Raw genomic sequence first — 18,115 nt, 5'->3', positions numbered from 1 at the left:
CCAGAGATCAGCTGAGGAAGCTGCGGACTGTCGTTACCATGGAAACGGTGGCGAGATTCCCCTTAAAGGGCCAGTACGTGAGTTAAACCTTGAACTACAAACTTTACATGGATATGGATTTGAGTTTTCCCATGGCGCACTTTGGCTATGCCTCTTTTCAGCTCCTGATGTCGTGATTGGTGATGTGACTGCTTTGATCTTCCATTGATTGATCGCTCCAGCGCGTCAGACAGAATGAACTTTTATTGATCGTTTCTGATTCGTTTTGTTGAGTTATCTTTCGGGACGAGGCGTTGGGGGCGGTAACCTTTGTCCTGTTGCTCTGGGCTCGGTTCCGTCGGGTTTCTTTGTCCTTTAAGTTCTTCTGGTTTTTATTTAGGCGCTCGGAACCGTCTGACCCAACAACGTTTTATTTTTATTGGAGCTTCTGAAATAGAATTAACGGACAGGAAACATTCCGTGTTCACGCTTCCTGTCCGGGGGCGAGACGGAAGTGAGCCACTAGATGGCAGCATCAGCCTTTGGGTGAAGGACCCGAGCGAGGAGCACGGGGGTGGTGGGGGTCCGACCCGGATGCAAACACCAGATGATATTAGAAACGTTTATTATCAATCAGAATTTCCTTCCGTGAGTTCGGTTTCCAGTTCGGGGGCGGGGTTAAAGCACGTGTCATGGTTGTCCCCTCCAGCCTCCTCGTCACCAGGGCAACGTGAGGAGGGGCGTGCACTTCAAATGCTGCTGCCGAATCAGAGGACACCCATCTCGGTGGGCGGGTCCCCAAAAAAATAACGCCCCTTTTTGTCCTGGGAAGATATGTACATTGATAGTGCAGAACAGAACCCCCCCTGGAGAACAGAACCCCCCCTGGAGAACAGAACCCCCCCCTGAGAACAGACCCCCCCCCCCCCTGGAGAACAGAACCTCCGTCTTACTTCCTGGGAAGCTGTTGGAGTCGACCTGATTGGTTAAATCCATAGATGTAAAATAAATCCATGGTCAAAGTGCTCGATCAAACTACTCGATTACTCGATTACAGCTACGTGTGGCTACAGGGGTCCACCAGTGTGTGTGTGTGTGTGTGTGTGTGTGTGTGTGTGTGCGTGCGCACGTGTACAAAAGGCCTTGTCAAGGTGAAAAATAGAAATACTCTACTTTGAATAGTAATACTCAGAACAGTTTATAAAATATGTCCTTTTGCCTGGGAGCTGCTGCCCCCTCCTCCTTTGGGGGGCGGGGACCCCGTCCGCGTCCGTGAGGGGCGGGGCTCCGCGCCGTCAGGTGGACTTCCACAGCGGGCTGTTGTAGATCCAGCCGTCCGCCTGCAGGTGAGGAAGAAGCGTCAGCAGACACCTGAGGAAGAGGAGAACCCCGAACCCGTGGATCTGAGGCGTGTCCCCGCCCCGCCCCGCCCCCCTCACCTCCTTCCTGAAGAACGTGGGCGTCCAGGGTGTGTCCTCGGACGCCCTCCGCTTCTCCTCCCCCCGCTGACGCTCCTCCAGCTTGTGTTTGTGCTCCGTGGCGCCGTCGATGTTCCCGTCCTTCAGCGACGTGGTGACGTGTCGCCACAACCGCCTGCAGCGACACGGAGACGGCGCGTTAAAGGTGAGGGGCGGGGCCGGGAGCCGCGGCGGGCGGCAAGCCTCACCTGGACTCCGCCCTCCCCTGCCGCCCCACGGGCCGCAGCTTCTTCCTGGTGACGGGCAGCTTGCCGGTGTCGATGACTTTGTGTCGCCGCCGCCGTAGGTGAACTCCAGCACGCCGTTCCACTCGCCCTGCGCTCTGCACACGACGGCGCCGGTGGGGGTGTGTCTGACCTCCGCCGTCACTCTGCGGCGGGACAGAGACGTCTTTACCGGGGGACGGGGGACGGGGGACAGAGAGACCGGCGGCTGACCTGTGAACCTTGCCCCCGTAGAACGGCTTGGTGTGGAAGGTGACGGCGGCCGAGTAGCCGCTCTTCACGCAGCTGATGGACACTTTGCCCCCGAGCTCCGCCCACGGGACGGTGAGGATGGAGCGGGCGTAGGCGCAGGGCAGCGTGAACACGTACTCCTCGTCGTGCTCCAGCAGCCAGAGGACTCCTGGGGGGGGGGGGCAGAGAGGAGCGTCACGCTAATTGATCAGGTCATCGATTAGGAGGAGCGACGTAGCTCCCTCCTCTCAGCGGCGCACGCCGATCACCGCGGGACGCCGTTAAACGTGAGAAGACTCACCTTCCCCCACCATGGACACGCCTACAGACATCCCCATGAACTTGCTCTTGGTCCATATATGGGCGTTGACGCACATCCTCCTCTCCCGGCACTCGCAGTAGAACCCGGACACCGGTGGGTGATGGGAAACCTGCTCCGCCACAAAGCGGACCCGGTAGCAGCCTCCTGCGGGACCGTCACCCTGCTGGGCGTCGTCGGGGCCCCGGCCCGGTTCCCACGACGACCCCCGGTCGGACCTGACCCCCGGTTTGACCTTGTCCGGGGCACGTCCCAGGAGCAGCGGAAGGTCTCTCCCAGGACGGGGTTGTAGGGCTTCTTGGCCACGGCGCCCTTCCGGCCCTCGTGGAAGGCGGTCGGGTAGAACTCCACGAAGCGGACTATCCGGTCCTCGGGCGTGGTCCCGGCCGTGATGGACAGGAAGGCGTCGGGGTGGGCCAGGAAGTTGGCGTACATCTCCAGCAGCGATCGCTTCTCCAGGATGAACGTGGGAAGCGCCACCTGGGAAACGGAGGGAGGTTCAGGCGACGGAAGGTTCAGGTTCAGAACCCCCCCCCCGTTCTGAGGCCGCACCCGCGTGAGGTCCATGCCCAGCTTGAGCTGGGACAGCAGGTGGAGGATGACGCTCCGCTGGTCCTCCAGGACTCCCAGGTCGTCCTCGTCGTTGTCCTCCGTGTCCGTCACCTCCTCGCCGGGGCCGATGTCCTCCGGGCCCGGGTGGAGCTGTGAACCGAGCGGAACAGGAACCCGGTCAGCGCTGATTGGTTGTTGGTTCCAGCCCCTCACAGCGGATCTGTGGTTCTCCAGAACCTCCCTGAAGGAGTCGGAGCGAACCTTCGTGATGCCTTCACGGTCACACGGGAACCGGAACGCCGTGGTTACGGGAGGAGGAGAAAACGGGCCTGATGCTAAATGCAGAAAGTGTTCTTGAGCCTGTGGGCAACAACTCCCCGCGCCTCCCCCGCACCTCCCCCTCCACCCAGCTGCTCCTCCCCCTCCACCCGGCTGCTCCTCCCCCTCCACCCGGCTGCTCCTCCCCCCCTCCCGACCTGCGTGCTTTTAAAGCTATTTTAACGAAGCCACCGGTGGAAGACGAGACGAATCTCCTCTCTGCTCCTCTCTGCTCCTGCAGGGAGGAGATCCCTGGGATAGGAGCGCCGGTTTGTCGCCTGAATATTTCATCGGATGCATCCGTCGGATCCCGTCGCACGCCAGCTCCACGCCGAGCAAAGCATTTCATCACGCACACGTGAGGAGCACGCATGAACACACACGACCAGGAGGTGTCCCAGGAGGTGCGTTACATAAACTGAAAGAGAGGGGAGGTGCTGCTGGAGGAGGAGGGATGATGTCACGCGTCCAGGAGCTTCTACAGTGATAACTCAACAGGAAGAGGAGGAGCAAAGAGATCAATTGGTTAAATCTTTAACAACAACTTAACAACAACTTAACAACGTTAGCGTTAGCGGTTTGACGTGTCGCCCAGGAGGAGAAGAGGCCTGGATGAGGTCAAGCCCCGCCCCCTGCCTCTTGTGTTCCCCCCCCCCAACACTCACGCTGCCCTGCTGCTCGACTCGCAAACATCTGGATCTCATCTCCATCTCGGTTGGTTTTACGGCTGCCGGCGTTTCCTGAGCTGCTTCTTTCAGGAGTCCTGGGTCTGCTGAGGTGAGGAGGAGGAGGAGGAGGAGGAGGGGGAGGAGGAGGCGCTGCTCGCTCCTCTCTGCCCACCGCTCAGGGAAAGTCCCGGTGACGCTTCTCTCTCTGCGTCATCCCTCTGGTGTGTCTCCCGCTCGTCTCTCTCCGTTTATAAACCTCCTCCTCTTCCTCTTCCTCCTCTTCTTCCTCTTCCTCCTCCTCCTCCCTGGACATGGCTTCCCTGATTTTATCCCTCCGTCTGCATCTCCACCTTTCCTGTTTGTGTCTTCTAAATGTGGAGCGGTGAATCCGCTCGTTTACATACCACTAATCAAACCTCCTCCTCTTCCTCCTCTTCCTCCTCCTCCTCCTCCTCCGGCAGCTTTCCTCGCCCTTTATTTGACTGTTCTCTCTCTCTCTTACTCCTATTATTGAACTCCAGCCTCATCTTTGATTTATTCTTCCTCTCTTCCTCCCTGTTCTCTTGCCCCCCCCCCCTCGCTGCTCCTCCCTCTCTCCATCATAGGGGAGAGGGAGGGGCTTGAAGGAGGTTTAACCCCTTTCTCCTCCTGGTGTGGAGCGGTTCCTCCTCATCCTCCTGTATTTTATTTTGTTACTTCCTGGTTATTGCAGGGGGGGGGGGGCAGGATTATCAGGTGGCGACGACGTGTCAAGCCACAGGACTCTGCTGCCCCCTGCTGGGCCTAAGGAGAAACACTAGCGTCTTACATAACTGAAGCCAGAGAATAAAAATCTAAAGGTTTCGTCTTGTCCTCGATATCAGGACTTCCTGCCCTCCTCTTCCTCCTCTCCCTCCTCCTCCTCCTCTCCCTCCTCCTCCTCCTCTCCCTCCTCTTCCTCCAGCAGTGAACTCCCTCACGATGCAATAGACGGATCCCAACGGTCCCGCTCTGGCTCCTGGCTTCCTCTGATTGGCTGCAGTCTTGGGGCGAGGCATTTTCCTCCTCACGACGTCGCAGGGAAAACGGCGAGCAGAGGACGGATTCCACCGCTGACCTTCACCTGGACGAAGTTATCCGTCCAGGTGCGGTGACGGACGAGCTGAACTGGGACCAGTGAAGGCGTCGGCTCACCTGGAGCCTCCAGACACACCTGAGGTACTTTCTACTTTAACAATCTGTCGCTTCAGGCTGAACGCCACGCCTGCGGCCAGGTAAAGGTGAGGTCCGGGAGAATATCAAAGGTTTACTGGCTCAGCTTAACGGAGACGCTGCTTGTCTCATATTTACAGGATGCGTCGGATCGATCTGAAGTGAAGGACGGCGTTCCATGCCCTTCCTCTTCCTCTTCCTCATCCTCGTCTCGGATGTCAGAACTTTTCCGTCCTACACTAGAGTCTCACCTCGGCGCCGGGGGCCGTGATCCGTTTCCCGAGGGCTGGGGAGGCCTCGCCGGATCGCTGCGGCGTCACGCCTCCGTTCTTCAGCAGCTCGCCCGACGGCGACGGCGGCGCCGACCACACAGGAACGCCATCTGTAACAGAAACGGATCCGATCAGGCCCGACGCGGGATAATAGTGCCCCCCCCCCCCCCACTGATCGGGACTCACCAGAGGGGGCTCTGTGGGCGGGGCCGTTCGTCTCGGAGGGCGCTTGGCTGTGGTTCTGGCTCTGCTGGAGGATGTTCAGGCACTCGCCCAGGCAGCCGAGGGTGGCGGCGGACGTGGCCTTGAGGAGCAGCAGGTCCCGGTCCAGACAGGAGAGCGCTCCTCTGGGGGGGAGGGACTCGATGGACTGGACCAGAGTCTTCTGCTGACCCTCGGCCTGTGACATCACCTGGGACACAGCGGGGGGGGCGGGGTCATCGATGACATCATCAAAAGTCCCGCCGCGGCGCCGGCGACACCCACCTCTTTGACCTCCAGCAGCCGTTCCGGATACGGATACGGATACGGACTCCCGGACCGCCGAGCTGCAGCCGGGGATTTGTGGTGCGTGACGCTGACCACGGCGCCGGGCGAGGCCGCGTGGCTCAGGTGCCTCGGAGAACCTGGGGACGAGGTTGGGGTGTGGTGGGGGAGGAGGGAGGAGCTACGGGTCCGACCAGAGGAGCCCTGGGGGGGGGGGGGGGGGGCACAAAGAAAAGGGGGATTTTAGGAGGAGGAGCTGACGAAGAGGAGCACGCTGGTCTCCATTATAAAGCGCCGCCACGGCAACCCCGCCGGTTTCCACGGGAACAGAGAGACTCGGCGTTCCCGACATTCATCCGGACACACAGAGACCAACGGGAATCTCCGGCTGCACTCGGAGGATTCCCGTGTCGTACCTTGGCGCCGCTGTCGGAGTGGCGTCTGGAACACGCCTGCAGGCGACTCATCCAGACCTGCTGCTCCGTGGAGCCGGACGCTGAAGACGGAGAAATGATTTCAGTATCGCTGACAAGCTGCAACGACCTCCACGCACACGCACACGCACACACACCTACACACACGCACACACCTACACACACACACACACACAATCTAAACACACACACACACACACACCTGAGGCCGTACCTCTGAGTTTGTACAGCTCTCCATTGACGGCGTTTACGATGAACATGTGCGGCGCCTCGTCGCTCGGGGTTACCGAGGCACCAATCAGAGGCAGCGATCCGCGGGGCTTCTGGTTCTTCGCTGGCTCCGTGACAAAGTAGTGAAGCTGCCCCGAGTCCGGATCCAAGACGAAGAACCTGCACGGCACGGAGAGCCATGCTAACGTTAGCATCGCTGCTTCATCTTCCTCTGGAAGGAGGAGGAGCCAGAGGAGGAGGCCACACCCCAGTACCTCAGTAACTAGCCGGCCTTGGAATCCAGAATAAAACTCTTTGATGTTTTATCCCACTAACTAACTAACGGGTTCATCGATCAGCGCCAGTTAATCCAAAGGAAGTGGAATAATTACTCCAGTAATTGATTTATTCCACTTCTGTTCCAGACAAACATCAAACATGCTGCAACAAAACGACGTTCCAATCAATCGATAGATCAACACGGATCATTAGCCCCACCCCCAATCAGAGAACAGACATCACAGCGTGCTGTACATGCTTGTTGCTATAGTTACCAACCTGTCATCACTTTATATTTAATAAACAGAATTAAATATATTAAAAAGAATCAAACTAATAGTGAAAGAGTTAAACTAGTGACGTAGGCACCGCCCCCTCCTCTAACGGTGACGTGTGGTTAAAGTGCTACGTGGAAGGGGCTCCCGTCTCGCGCTCCAGCTGACGTCACGCACGCGCTCACCTGCTCTGCCAGCCCTGGATCAGGTTGGTGTATTTGCTCAGGACTCCTTCCAGCCGCCTCCCCAGGGAGGAGGAGCAGGAGCAGGAGCAGGAGCAGGAGCAGGAGCCCGGGCTGCGCGAGCCGCTCCTCCCGAGCCTCCGGGCCGGGTTTCCGCGGTCCGGCGAGGAGGAGTTCGGTCTGCTGGCAGCGGGAGGCGGAGTGCGGAGCGTCGTGTCCATCCTGGCGACGGGACGGAGGAGGAGGAGGAGGAGGAGGCGGAGGAGGAGGCGGAGGAGGAGGCGGAGGAGGAGGGGATAAACCGGATAAGCAGGACGGTACGTCCCTTGAACTCCAGCAGCGGGAGCGCGCGCGCGTGACGCACCGGACACATTCCCCGGTGGCGGCTGCGACCCGGTTCCTCCGCACTGCGCGTCACCGAGGGTCTCCTCCAGCGCTCTCCTGCTCGGAGGGGGGCGACACGCCCACCCCTCTTAGGACACGCCCCCCGGATATTACGACACCTTTGGATTAATAAATGTTTAAATCTTTTCTCTTCCTGCTGTTTGTACATTTTATTTAGTTTTAGCTTGTTATACGGTCATGTTTATGGACTATGTGTTTTAATATTCTACTTTCTACACAGTTATATTTCTGATTTTTAAATAGTACAACACTTTGGTTAACCTTCTGCAGTTTAAACGAGAATCGTTTTAAGGGATCTGGTAGCTGTAGTTTTAGACGCATCAAAAACCTTTCATGTACATCTTTATAAGTATTTCTATTTGATCTCTTATTCCGTGTCAGGATAGAAGAAGGTTCGGTTCGTTGTTACTGAGCAGAAAATCAAAGGCTTTAGTGAAGGCAGGTACTTTTACTTTAATGTCATTAAAGCGTTATATAACGCACACACACGCACGCACACGCACACACACAGCCACGTCAGCAACATGAAGGGTCCTCGTCATCTCTTTGATGCCTCTTGCTTCATCTTCATCATCATCATCATCAGCACCGCTTCATCCGCAGCCACTCTGATGATCGTCTTAATAACGGAGACTCGCTGCTGAACTACCATTCCCAGAATGCCACGGGGTGTTTTTTAATCCAGCCGCGGCGCACGTCGGACCATGTGTTGCGTGACCGCCACCGGACGGCCGACCGTAAACGGTGCAGGGAAACGTGCCGCGCACGCGCAGCGGCGGCGGTGTGAGGATCACGGGCGCCGACATGTTACCGGGAGTCGTCTACGCACTGCTGGCCGGTTTCCTCGGGGCCGTCGCGTCGTCGTCGGCCAAGCTGTCCCTGGGAGCCGACTATCTGAAGGGGGTCTGTGAAACCGGACTCCGGACGTGGGGGGAGCAGCGGAAGTTCCGGAACGGGGACGAAACTACCGCGTGCGACCGGGTGAGGCGTGCTTAAAGTTGGGTTCATTATTATTAACGCGACGGGGAAACGGTGAATGACGCGGCCTGCGCGCGGGGGGGGGGGTAACCCTAACCCCGCCCCCTCCCGACTCCCTCAGCAGCGACGCACGCGGCTGCCGCTGCCGCGTCTCGTGCCGAATGACATTGCGGCTCGTCCAGTACGAGATGAGCGCGTGTTATCGCGATATTCCGTTCACACGCGTCAGCACGGCGGTGTTGATGGAGCGTGTTCACGGGGGCGGGGTCGGTTTGGAGCCATCGAGCACTCCGGTCATGTCACGATGATATGACGTCACACGAAACAACGTGGCTTCATACTTCAGAGCCGCTGAAGCTGAACCATCGCGAGATCACGGGCAGGACTTTTAATGCCATTTACTTGATAATTTTAAGTTTATGTTATTTAACATTCTAATATTTTGGATTTTACTGGCTTCAATTTCTTTTTGGGCAGAGGCGTTATAAGATATAACCCATTTAGGGCGATCAATAGCGTAATAGTATTATTATGAATATAGTTGCTGAGTTAAAGCATCTGGATTTGGTCTCCTTCCAGCTTCACATCCCGCTGAGGCTGCTGTGTGGCGGGATGCTTTTCACCTGCAATGCTGTGATGTGGACCTTCCTCTCCAAAGCCCTCAGGTGCTCCTCTTCCTCCGCCCAGACCACTGTGACCACCACCGCCTCCAACTTCGTATCTTCCGTCAGTACGAGCCTCTCGGTTTTCTTTCCTTCTGACTATTCACCTGGAACCGTAGATCCTGATCTCCTCCCTCCTCCCTCCTCCCTGCAGGCTTTCCTGGGGCAGCTGCTCTTCGGCGAGGCCCAGATGACGTTATGGTGGGTTGGGATCTCTTTGACCCTCTCTGGGCTGCTGGTGCTGCAGTGGGTTTCACCGCAGGACGGCCATCAGAGCGCCGTCGCTACGGATGAATAATACGCCTCGTCTCCACCGGCTCAGCTCGGCCTCCATCCAGTTCAGCTGCAGGTGGAGACAGATGGATCCCGTCGCTCTGAGGTCATCACCCAAAGGCGTGGCACGACAAGTTACGGGTTAAGAGATGTGATCAGCAACACACTTGAACGAGGTTTGTACGTTTCCCTCCGCCGAGCTTTATGCTAAGCTAAGCTAATCATCTCTGAATACACGTGGTTCGGTATCAGGTCAGTCATTTAGCTCTTGGAGGAACGACACGAATGAATTTCCCAAACTGATGGAACTTTTTCTGTAACAGAAGAGATGTGATGACATCATCATTAGCATTAGCATTAGCACCACCGACTGCTCCGTATTGCAGCCATCGGATCACCAAAGCTCTTGATTCTCACGACACTCACTGTAAACATCCTGCGCCGACGTTATAACCGAAGCACTTACCTAACGAGGTGTACTCATTTAAATAATGCTAATGTAGCGCTGGAAGGCTAGTCCCGGGTCAGAATTTGCTCTCTGCCCGCGTCTTTCTTTAGTATTTGCATTTTCTTTTGATCGCCTGAACCTCAATGAATGAGCGTGACGCGTTTTCGGAGGACGCCGCTCTTCCGTGGCGTGATGTTTGTGTGTTCCCACGTCCCACGCTTCATTTTCAGAGACATTGCCCGTTGAGGTCCAGGTGCATACGCACCAGTGTGATACATACGTATATCAACGCGTAGCGGCAGCCATTGTACCCGTCTGTGTATCCCACCGCGGCAGGCGCCTCTCCAACCGGCCGCTGCGCACCTTTATTACGCTACAATGTGAACGCATCCCTGTTAATGTGATTAAACGTATATAATATATACGGTTGAAAGGATTAACACCACTCTGTCTTCCGGTAAATATGAAGCTGGAGCTAGCTTAGCTTAGCATAAAACCTGTAAGTATTGGTGAAAACACACAAACCGGAACCATTAAAGCTCAACTAGTCAGTGAATTGGTGTATAAATATGTGTTAGCATATGGTAAGTTCAATATGAAGCATGAAAACGACACTAGCTTAATGTTAGCGGTAGGGAAATTTGAGCAAACAGAGGAGGTAAAAGCCATTTAGCTAGCTTATAATAAAACCCTAACAGCTGGCGTGGGAGCCACTCTTCTACAAACGTGTACAGTGTGTTCCAGACTACTTCCTGGTTTGGAGCCGATTCGTAATGCTGCATTCAAGGCCGTGGGAGAAAAATTAAATGGCATTTGTAATTTCACAAATGTCTGGATTATGATGTAAAATGGGACAAAGATTTTGTTGAGTTTTATGCTAAGCTAAGCAGTCGTAGTGTAGCGTTAGCATACAGGTATAAGAGTAGGGTCAGTCTTCTTGTGTGACTCAAACTGTGACAAATAGTATTTCTCAACCTCAAATAATGTGTCTTGTCGTTGGGCCTCGCCGCTGCTAACAGCATGCTAACACCTGTGAACCCTCTCACTGTAATTTAGCTTCATCTGTAACTGACGGTGACGCGGCCGGTTCGATTTAACCTTCAGCAGATCAATCAATCAATCAATAAATCGCTGTAATCCCAAGGAAAAATAAATTGAGGTTGAAATGTTTAACGCAAAAAAAGAAAATAAACCATTCATAATGTGTCTCGTGAATAATCTGAATTTGTAACGTGTAAATAAATAAATTCTGTTGATAAGAAATACTTTAATGAAATAAACACATTCCCCGTCTGAAATGTTTTCCTGTGCGTGACGACCGTCTGTAAATAACACTTAATGGAACCGGTTGATGTTAGCTCAGAGCTACACAGCTAGCGACAAAAGTACTTTCAGTTTTACTGTTTTTCTGTTTTTTGCAGATTTAATATTAGATTTTTATTAATTTTGGAGATGAGAGTAAACAGAAAAACAACAAGGTACTTTTCTTCCCAGCCTTTAATTTAGAAACGTGGGTTAGGAATTTTCCAATAAAGTAGAACATATCAAGCAGATAACCGTTAACTGAACACGGCTTCTTTTTTTTAACACCGTAAAATCAAACGTTCCCGACTTCCGTTCAAAGTGAACCCGTTCGTTAGTCACGTCATACAGCATCGTAAAAAAGAAGTCTCTATCTGGTTGTACGTTCGTGTTCGTGACGCATTCAAGGACTGATATTTATGCAACAGCAGCGGATATGAACCCGGATCAATGGAAAGAACGGCTCATCAATGACTTCTCTATCAGAAGAACTTCACCAGCCGCTCTTCTGTCAGCTTTCCGACCAGGAAGCCGCTCAAACTGTTTGCCGTCACATAAAGATCGCATTCGGCGTTACCACGGTAACCCATGTGGGTCTGAAATATTTAGGATGGTAACGAGGACCGTCACCTGGCAGTTCTTCTTCTCTGGTGCCTCACCCTGACGTCACCTTAAGGCCAAAATAAAAGTGTCACCATGGCAACAAAACCGCTGCCGCCAGACACACGACCCGGCCCACGAGTGTCGTCATCTTCGTCTTCATCAGGAGGGCGATCTTCTTCTTCTGTGCAGTTTATTTCGCTCGGCTTGTTCATTCCAGTCGACACCAAAAGGGAAACCAGAGTCTTTAAAAGAACAAGGCGGGCGCTCCCCCCCCCTGAAACCTGGAATGGAACATCCCAAAAGGGAAGGAAACGTAGAAACGACGAAGAGGAGTTCATGCTTGTTGAGGTCCGGCCAATAGGAGGGCGGATCTGGATGGATCGCTCTCACACGATGTACTGGTACACGTCCGCCTTGCCGTGGTCCGGCGCCGCGAAGGGGCTCATCCAGGCGACGGAGAACGGGTGGCCGAACACGACCTTCAGGTTCAGCCACCTCGACCTCTTGGCCCATCGCCGCTCCTCCTTCTTCAGCTGCTCGATACCCTGCAGGGACGGGAAGCGACGGCCCCGTTAGCACGACTTTCGCCCGCCGTCCGGTGGCGCCGCCGACTCACCGTCTCGTCGGTGCAGATGGAGTGAACCTGCGTTCCGAACATGACGGCGGTGAAGATCAGGAAGAGGAGACCCTCGAAGCAGAGGAGCACGATGAGGATGACGGTCGCCGGGGGAGAGAAGTTACTGCACCCTGGAGGGAGGGAGGAGACGCCCGTTACCTGCGTGAGGGACGGCGGGACGCTCAGGTGCGTCGGCCACACGCCTCCTAGGAGATACTCACTCGTCCAGTCTTCTTCAAAGCAGAAAACAAAATGGAACGCTGCCATGGTCAGGGCGTGGAAGGATATCAGCGCAATGTACATCTGGGGGGGGGCAGCATGGGGTTAGTGCTACGGTAGCTATCAAAGTAAAGCTCACGCTTCCTCATCCGTCGTCAGGCTAACGTTAGCTGAAGGCCGGGGGGAGGAGCCTGCAGGAGGCGGGACATCTGGACTCACCGTGAAGAGAACAAAGTACTTCTGGTTGTTCTCGCCCACGCAGTTGTTCACCCAGGGACAGTGGTGGTCCATCTTCCTGATGCAGCGTTTACAGACGCTGGGGGCACAGAGACGCACGTTTCACACGCGCGCGGGGCGGGGCGGGGCGGGGCGGGGCGGGGCCGGCGGGGCCGGCGGGGCCGGCCTACCTGCAGTGGTGCGCCCTGTCCGGCTTGATGCTGCAGCACTTGGGACACTTGTACACCACCTGTCCCGGTCTGAGCCGCAGGCTCTCGATGAACTCTTTGGTGGCGTTCCCTTTCGGCACGGCTCCCTGAGGAGACGAGGAAAAAGGGCACGGAGCGACAGGAAGTTCAGGCGTCGTCAGGAAGCGAACGCTCGAAAGCTACGCGTGAGTCGCACTGACCGGGTCCGTGCACATCGCCTTGGCGTGGGAGGCGAGGGCGAGGAAGGCGAGGCCGCTGAAGACGGCGCCGTTGAAGAGGCTGTAGAAGACGTTCTTGGCCGGCAGCAGCATGACGAACACGACCACGAACTCGGCGTAGAACACCAGCGCCCAGGTGATGATGCCGCACACGATGCCGCAGCCGTCGCGGATGAACCACATGGCGTCGGCGCCGGGGCGGGGCCGGGGAGGGGCGCAGTGCTCGGGCTTCAGGTAGCCGGCGTGCCGCTCGATGTCTCTGGTGCGAGGCGCCGAGCTCTTCATCCTACGGCGTCCGACGATCCAACCGCATGCTGCGAGGAAGAGGAGGAGGAGGAAGAGCTCACGGGAGGCGGACCTGAAACGCAGGGACGGTTTCTCATTCATGTTCCAGGGCAACAACAATAAACCAGGTTCCACGTAAAACTACAACCGGAAGTGGAGCAACAGGCTCGACTTTATCTCATCCTGATACTTTAATGGATGAATGAGGAAGAATACTTTATTCATAGTCTTCCTCTAAAGGGGGGGGGGGTTGTTGCGTCACGACAGAAGACGTCGGTATTGTATCAATAAGTCCATTTCTAAAGCTCTCATTGGACCAAACAGGAAGTACTTGACGTTTCCTGCGATGACGCTGGCTGATAGCGGGTGGCAGTCGTGACGTAACGTGACGTAACGTGACGTTCAGCGTGATTTAGCGCCGGTTCTCTGAAAATAAACGTTACCTCGCAGCGTCTCCTCTGGTCGGCGAGCCTCCGGGGATTCTCCGGGTGTAGCTTCGAGTTTCTGGACGCTAAAACCCCGCAGAGTGAGGGTGTGCCCCCCCGCCGGCTCGGCTCCAGCGTTCACCGCCGCCCGGTTCGTTTCGCTGGCTACCGTCGGGGACCCGGGCCTGACGGTAGGCCGCTACCGAACTCCTTCAGCACCTCCAGCCGCGGGACGCAGAAAGATCCGCTGGAGAAACCCAGCGAGGAGCAAACCCGGAAGTCCGGCGAACCTCTCCGCCTGGTTTTAGTGCCCTGAGCTTTGGCTGACAGGTAGCAGCTTCTCGCAGGCGGTGTGTGTGCGTGTTAGTTACTGAGAATCAGTTTAGTACTGTTGTTTTATTTTAACCCCCATGATCGGGTGAAGAAGAAGAGGAAGAAGAGAGGAAACAATCAACACAAACAAACAACGTGTTACCGGAATCCTTATTTAAAGTCCAACGTGTTACCGGAACCCTCATTTAAATTCCAACGTGTTACCGGAACCCTCATTTAAAGTCCAACGTGTAACCGGAAACCTCATTTTCCAGCAGAGTGACGTTTCAGAAAAGCGTCATCTTGACATGAATTCAAGAGAATCATTTAGTAGCTTAGATGATTTTGTAATAATTCTGGAAATGCCTTTAAATATTTTTTTTCCTCTGAATAAATATATTTATTCATTGTGATTAAAGCCCACATCTATAGTTTAATAAAGCGGTTTCGGTGCTTTCCGGTAAACTAGTTCCGCTTTTAATTGTTTTATTTTTACAATAACTACACCGGATGGGCGGAGTCATCCCTCATCCTGAGGAATATGAAAATGCATTTCCGGGATATCCGGGTGAGAAAAGCGGCAGCTCTATCCCGTCGTCTTTTGATGACGTCAAAGACGCGACTCATGCACGCTCGGCGTCTGTTTTCACAATATGGCAACAGCGCAAGTTAGTGAAGCGGAAAAGGTGTTCATCCTGCACGGCATACGGGTAAGTGTCCAACGCGTCCGGTGAACGCGGCGCGGCCGGAAGCGAGCTAACCGCGGACGCGTTTCCGCTCCCGTCAGGATGATTTCCGCGTGGACGGGAGAGGCTGCGAGGACTACAGACACGCGGAGATCGAGACGGACGTCGTGTCCAACACGGACGGCTCGGCCAAAGTCACGCTGGTGAGGAAATCACCCCGATCGATCCGTCTGATCAGCGGCTGACGCATGGCGCATGCTGCCTCCGCCAGGGCCACACGGTGGCGCTCGTCGGGGTCAAGACTGAGATTGGGAAACCGAAGCCGGCGGTCCCGGACGAAGGCTACTTGGAGTTCTTCGTTGATTGGTGGGTCGATATCCAGCATATCGATGATCCCACGGTGATATTTATATTTACTCGGTTATTCTCGGCCCCCAGCTCAGCCAATGCCACGCCCGAATTTGAGGGCAGAGGAGGGGAGGAGCTTGGAGCGGCGCTGAGCAACACGCTGTACCGGGTCTTCGGCAACAAACGCAGCCTGGACCTGCGGCGCCTCTGCATCAGCCCCGGAGAACACTGCTGGGTTCTGTACGTGGACGTCCTGGTGAGCGAAGCGAGCGCCCCTCCGGTTCCGGTCGGGTCCGATCTGACGCCGCTAACGTCTCCACAGCTGCTGCAGTGCGACGGGAACCTGTACGACGCCATCTCCGTGGCGGTCAAGGCGGCGCTCTTCAACACAAAGTCAGCTCAGCGACGGCGTTCCTGGTTGTCGGTTCGATTGCTGCCGTCGGGCCCGACGCGCCTCCCCCTAACGGGTCGACCTCTCCTCCCGACAGGATCCCCCGAGTCACCGTGTCGGCGGACGGCGAGGGGGCGAAGGAGATCGAGCTGTCGGACGACCCGTACGACTGCGTGCGACTCGACGTGGAGAACGTCCCGTGCATCGTGACGCTGTGTAAGGTGAGCGCCCCCCCCCCACCCCCCCGTCCTCACTGCAGCGCACGCTTCGGTTGCCCTGACGACGCCGGTCTCCCCACAGGTGGGCCACCGCCACGTGGTGGACGCCACCCTGCAGGAGAAGGCGTGCTCCGTGGCCAGCCTCGTCGTCGCCGTCACGCAAAGGGGCGCGGTCACCTGCACCAGGAAGGTCGGGGGGGGCAGCCTGGACCCGGAGAGCATATTTGAAATGACCGAGGTGAGTCCGGCTCCGCCCCTTTCTCCTCGTTCATTTGCATAATGTGATTTAAGAGCGGAAAGTAGCTCGTTTGTTAGCCTCTCTCATCTCCCGGTAAGGAGTGCTCCCCCTCAGACCCCTAAGGACCCCCCCCCCCCCCCCCCGTTTGTCTTTGCAGGTGGGCAAACGGGTCGGGAGGGCTCGCCACGCGCCGCTCATGAAGCTGCTGCAGCAGGAGGAGCGTCTGGGGAAGACGCTCCAGAAGGTCGGCTTCCTCGGCTAGAACGCTTCACGCCGTTTCCACGCGTCTAATAAAACGTTTCATTCCACGACCTCCTCTCGTTCCTGTTACACGAAACGCACGTCCGGCGTTTGTTACGTTTGAACAAATAGAGGAATCCATCATTTCTGTCTTTATTTTGAACATCCTTCAAACGAAAAACACATTTATCAGATTTTAATTTTTAAAAAGTCCAACAGAACCTGTTCTAATCTGGTGTCACTTCGGAATCCCTGCTCTAATCTGCACGGAGTCAACATCGCATTGAGATCAGAACTTAGTCCACATTGCACGACGTCGACCGTCAAAGTCCGTTTCTGAACGAAAGTCAAACAGGAAGTCAAACCTGTGCGATCCAGGCTAGCCGTTTCCCCTTATAGCTTTATGCTAAGCTACCAAGCTAACAGCCTTATTCTGCTGCACGGACGAAGAGCAACAAGTCCTTTAAAAAAAAAAAACGCACCACGGATCGTCCCGTCGGCGCGTCTTTAGTCCCGACTGCCAGTGGCCCCCCCCCCCCCCCCCATCACGCTACAAGTAGTCGTCCGTGGCGGGCGGCTGCGGCTCCAGGTCGCCGCGGGACAGCCGGATGGTGTTGATGTCTCCGGTGCTCTTGAACGTGTACAGCTCGTTGTCCACCATCCGGCTGTCCTGGAAGCCGAGGCTGTCCTGCCGGTCGATCGGCGTGCACGGGCGGGGCGGCATGAAGCCCTCCGGCGGGCCCAGGAACGTGTCGAAGCGCTCCGGCTCCGGCTCGCGCTCCGGCTCGTCGATCGGCGGCAGCGTCCCGCCGGCGGGGGGGCCGGTGAAGGTGTGGCAGGGGTCGGCCGGCGCCCCGTTGAAGCGGTCCCGCACGCCGCCGGCGTAGCTGGACTCGCCCAGCAGGTGTCCGTACACCATGGTCTCGTCGATGGAGTCGTAGACGTGGGACTCGTTGTCAGAACGACTCTTGGAGAAGTGTCGGTCGCCCGGACGGAAGATGTTCCCTTTGCCCATGTAAATGGCCGCCTCCTTGTCCTCCCGGTCCCGCCTCCTTTTCCTGCTGATGACGCAAACACAAACAGACACGAGTCGTCGAACCCGAGGCCGCGGGCGCCACCCGGACGCGGACGGACTCACTTTAAGACGACGCAAACCACCGCCAGCACCGTGAGCAGCAGGAGGACAGCGCCGGCGACCCCGAGGACGATGGCCAGGACACCTGTGGACGCCAGGGGGAGGAGTCAGAACCAAGGATCTGGGTCAGGAGGACGGGAAGCCCGGCGCTCGTCCCGCTCGCTTACTCGTCTTCTTCTGCAGGTCGATGCTCGTCACGGCTCCGAACGCCCCGTCCTCCGGGACGCAGTTGGACATGTTGAGGTAGAAACTGTGCGGCACCAGCAGCTCGTCCTCCGCCTCCTCGTCCTCCCGGCGGCTCAGGAGCTCCTCCTCCTGCCCGAGCATCTTCACCTTGATGGCGGTGTGCCGGTCCTTGCATTTGGGCTGGCTGATGTTGAGGAACTCCATCCGTGCGCGGTACTGTCCCGGCACGGAGACGATCCAGGACACGGTGGAGGAGGACCTCATGCCCCTGGGCCAGTTGGGCGTGGCCAGCAGGGACGGGGACGACGTCGTTGGACTGACTCTGTAAATAATGGTCTCTACGGAGACACGGAGATAAAGCGGAGCGTCAGAGACGTGTGAAAGCGGCGTCTCAAACAGCGCCC

The 18,115-nt window shown here is 56.3% G+C and overlaps 7 protein-coding genes across 7 annotated transcripts in view; 4 read left to right on the top strand and 3 right to left on the bottom strand.

Moving 5' to 3' along the window:
• The window catches only part of stt3b (STT3 oligosaccharyltransferase complex catalytic subunit B), a 16,886-nt gene extending 16,710 nt beyond the window's left edge, over nucleotides 1-176 (top strand). The window contains 2 exon segments of the mRNA XM_068747518.1: nucleotides 5-77; nucleotides 162-176. Coding sequence (XP_068603619.1) covers nucleotides 5-77; nucleotides 162-176 — 88 coding nt within the window.
• Nucleotides 177-962: 786 nt separating this feature from the next.
• LOC137902749 (oxysterol-binding protein-related protein 10-like) lies at nucleotides 963-7,319 on the bottom strand. Its single transcript, XM_068746818.1, is given in 14 exon segments — nucleotides 963-1,319; nucleotides 1,419-1,572; nucleotides 1,646-1,721; nucleotides 1,724-1,827; nucleotides 1,895-2,081; nucleotides 2,214-2,471; nucleotides 2,474-2,711; nucleotides 2,784-2,933; nucleotides 5,212-5,342; nucleotides 5,419-5,644; nucleotides 5,719-5,922; nucleotides 6,081-6,214; nucleotides 6,367-6,542; nucleotides 7,102-7,319. Coding segments are annotated over 14 exon segments (2,301 nt in total). The 3' UTR covers nucleotides 963-1,274.
• A 938-nt stretch (nucleotides 7,320-8,257) lies between these two features.
• On the top strand, nucleotides 8,258-9,447 carry LOC137902860 (transmembrane protein 42-like). Its single transcript, XM_068746956.1, has 3 exons — nucleotides 8,258-8,484; nucleotides 9,061-9,207; nucleotides 9,298-9,447. Exons 1-3 carry the CDS (start codon nucleotides 8,308-8,310, stop codon nucleotides 9,439-9,441), a joined length of 468 nt encoding a protein of 155 aa, XP_068603057.1. The 5' UTR covers nucleotides 8,258-8,307; the 3' UTR covers nucleotides 9,442-9,447.
• Nucleotides 9,448-12,155: 2,708 nt separating this feature from the next.
• LOC137902859 (palmitoyltransferase ZDHHC3-like) lies at nucleotides 12,156-13,532 on the bottom strand. Its single transcript, XM_068746955.1, has 6 exons — nucleotides 13,230-13,532; nucleotides 13,012-13,136; nucleotides 12,824-12,920; nucleotides 12,607-12,688; nucleotides 12,386-12,516; nucleotides 12,156-12,314 (listed from the first exon to the last, which is right to left on the bottom strand). Exons 1-6 carry the CDS (start codon nucleotides 13,530-13,532, stop codon nucleotides 12,156-12,158), a joined length of 897 nt encoding a protein of 298 aa, XP_068603056.1.
• A 1,156-nt stretch (nucleotides 13,533-14,688) lies between these two features.
• Nucleotides 14,689-16,458, top strand: exosc7 (exosome component 7). The gene is made up of 8 exons (XM_068747324.1): nucleotides 14,689-14,979; nucleotides 15,057-15,158; nucleotides 15,227-15,321; nucleotides 15,394-15,559; nucleotides 15,626-15,696; nucleotides 15,792-15,915; nucleotides 15,995-16,150; nucleotides 16,308-16,458. The coding sequence occupies exons 1-8, from the start codon at nucleotides 14,923-14,925 to the stop codon at nucleotides 16,410-16,412; spliced, it is 876 nt and encodes a 291-aa protein (XP_068603425.1). The 5' UTR covers nucleotides 14,689-14,922; the 3' UTR covers nucleotides 16,413-16,458.
• Nucleotides 16,459-16,536: 78 nt separating this feature from the next.
• LOC137903364 (CUB domain-containing protein 1-like) lies at nucleotides 16,537-17,975 on the bottom strand. The gene is made up of 3 exons (XM_068747517.1): nucleotides 17,693-17,975; nucleotides 17,529-17,610; nucleotides 16,537-17,451 (listed from the first exon to the last, which is right to left on the bottom strand). The coding sequence occupies exons 1-3, from the start codon at nucleotides 17,973-17,975 to the stop codon at nucleotides 16,941-16,943; spliced, it is 876 nt and encodes a 291-aa protein (XP_068603618.1). The 3' UTR covers nucleotides 16,537-16,940.
• The window catches only part of nrm (nurim), a 1,838-nt gene continuing 1,696 nt past the window's right edge, over nucleotides 17,974-18,115 (top strand). The window contains exon 1 of the mRNA XM_068747515.1: nucleotides 17,974-17,983. Coding sequence (XP_068603616.1) covers nucleotides 17,974-17,983 — 10 coding nt within the window. The remainder of the gene's footprint in view (nucleotides 17,984-18,115) is intronic.

This window comes from Brachionichthys hirsutus, chromosome 13 (assembly GCF_040956055.1).
Source record: "Brachionichthys hirsutus isolate HB-005 chromosome 13, CSIRO-AGI_Bhir_v1, whole genome shotgun sequence".
In the NCBI taxonomy this organism is placed as follows: domain Eukaryota; kingdom Metazoa; phylum Chordata; class Actinopteri; order Lophiiformes; family Brachionichthyidae; genus Brachionichthys; species Brachionichthys hirsutus.
This window is presented reverse-complemented; position numbering and strand designations above follow the sequence as displayed.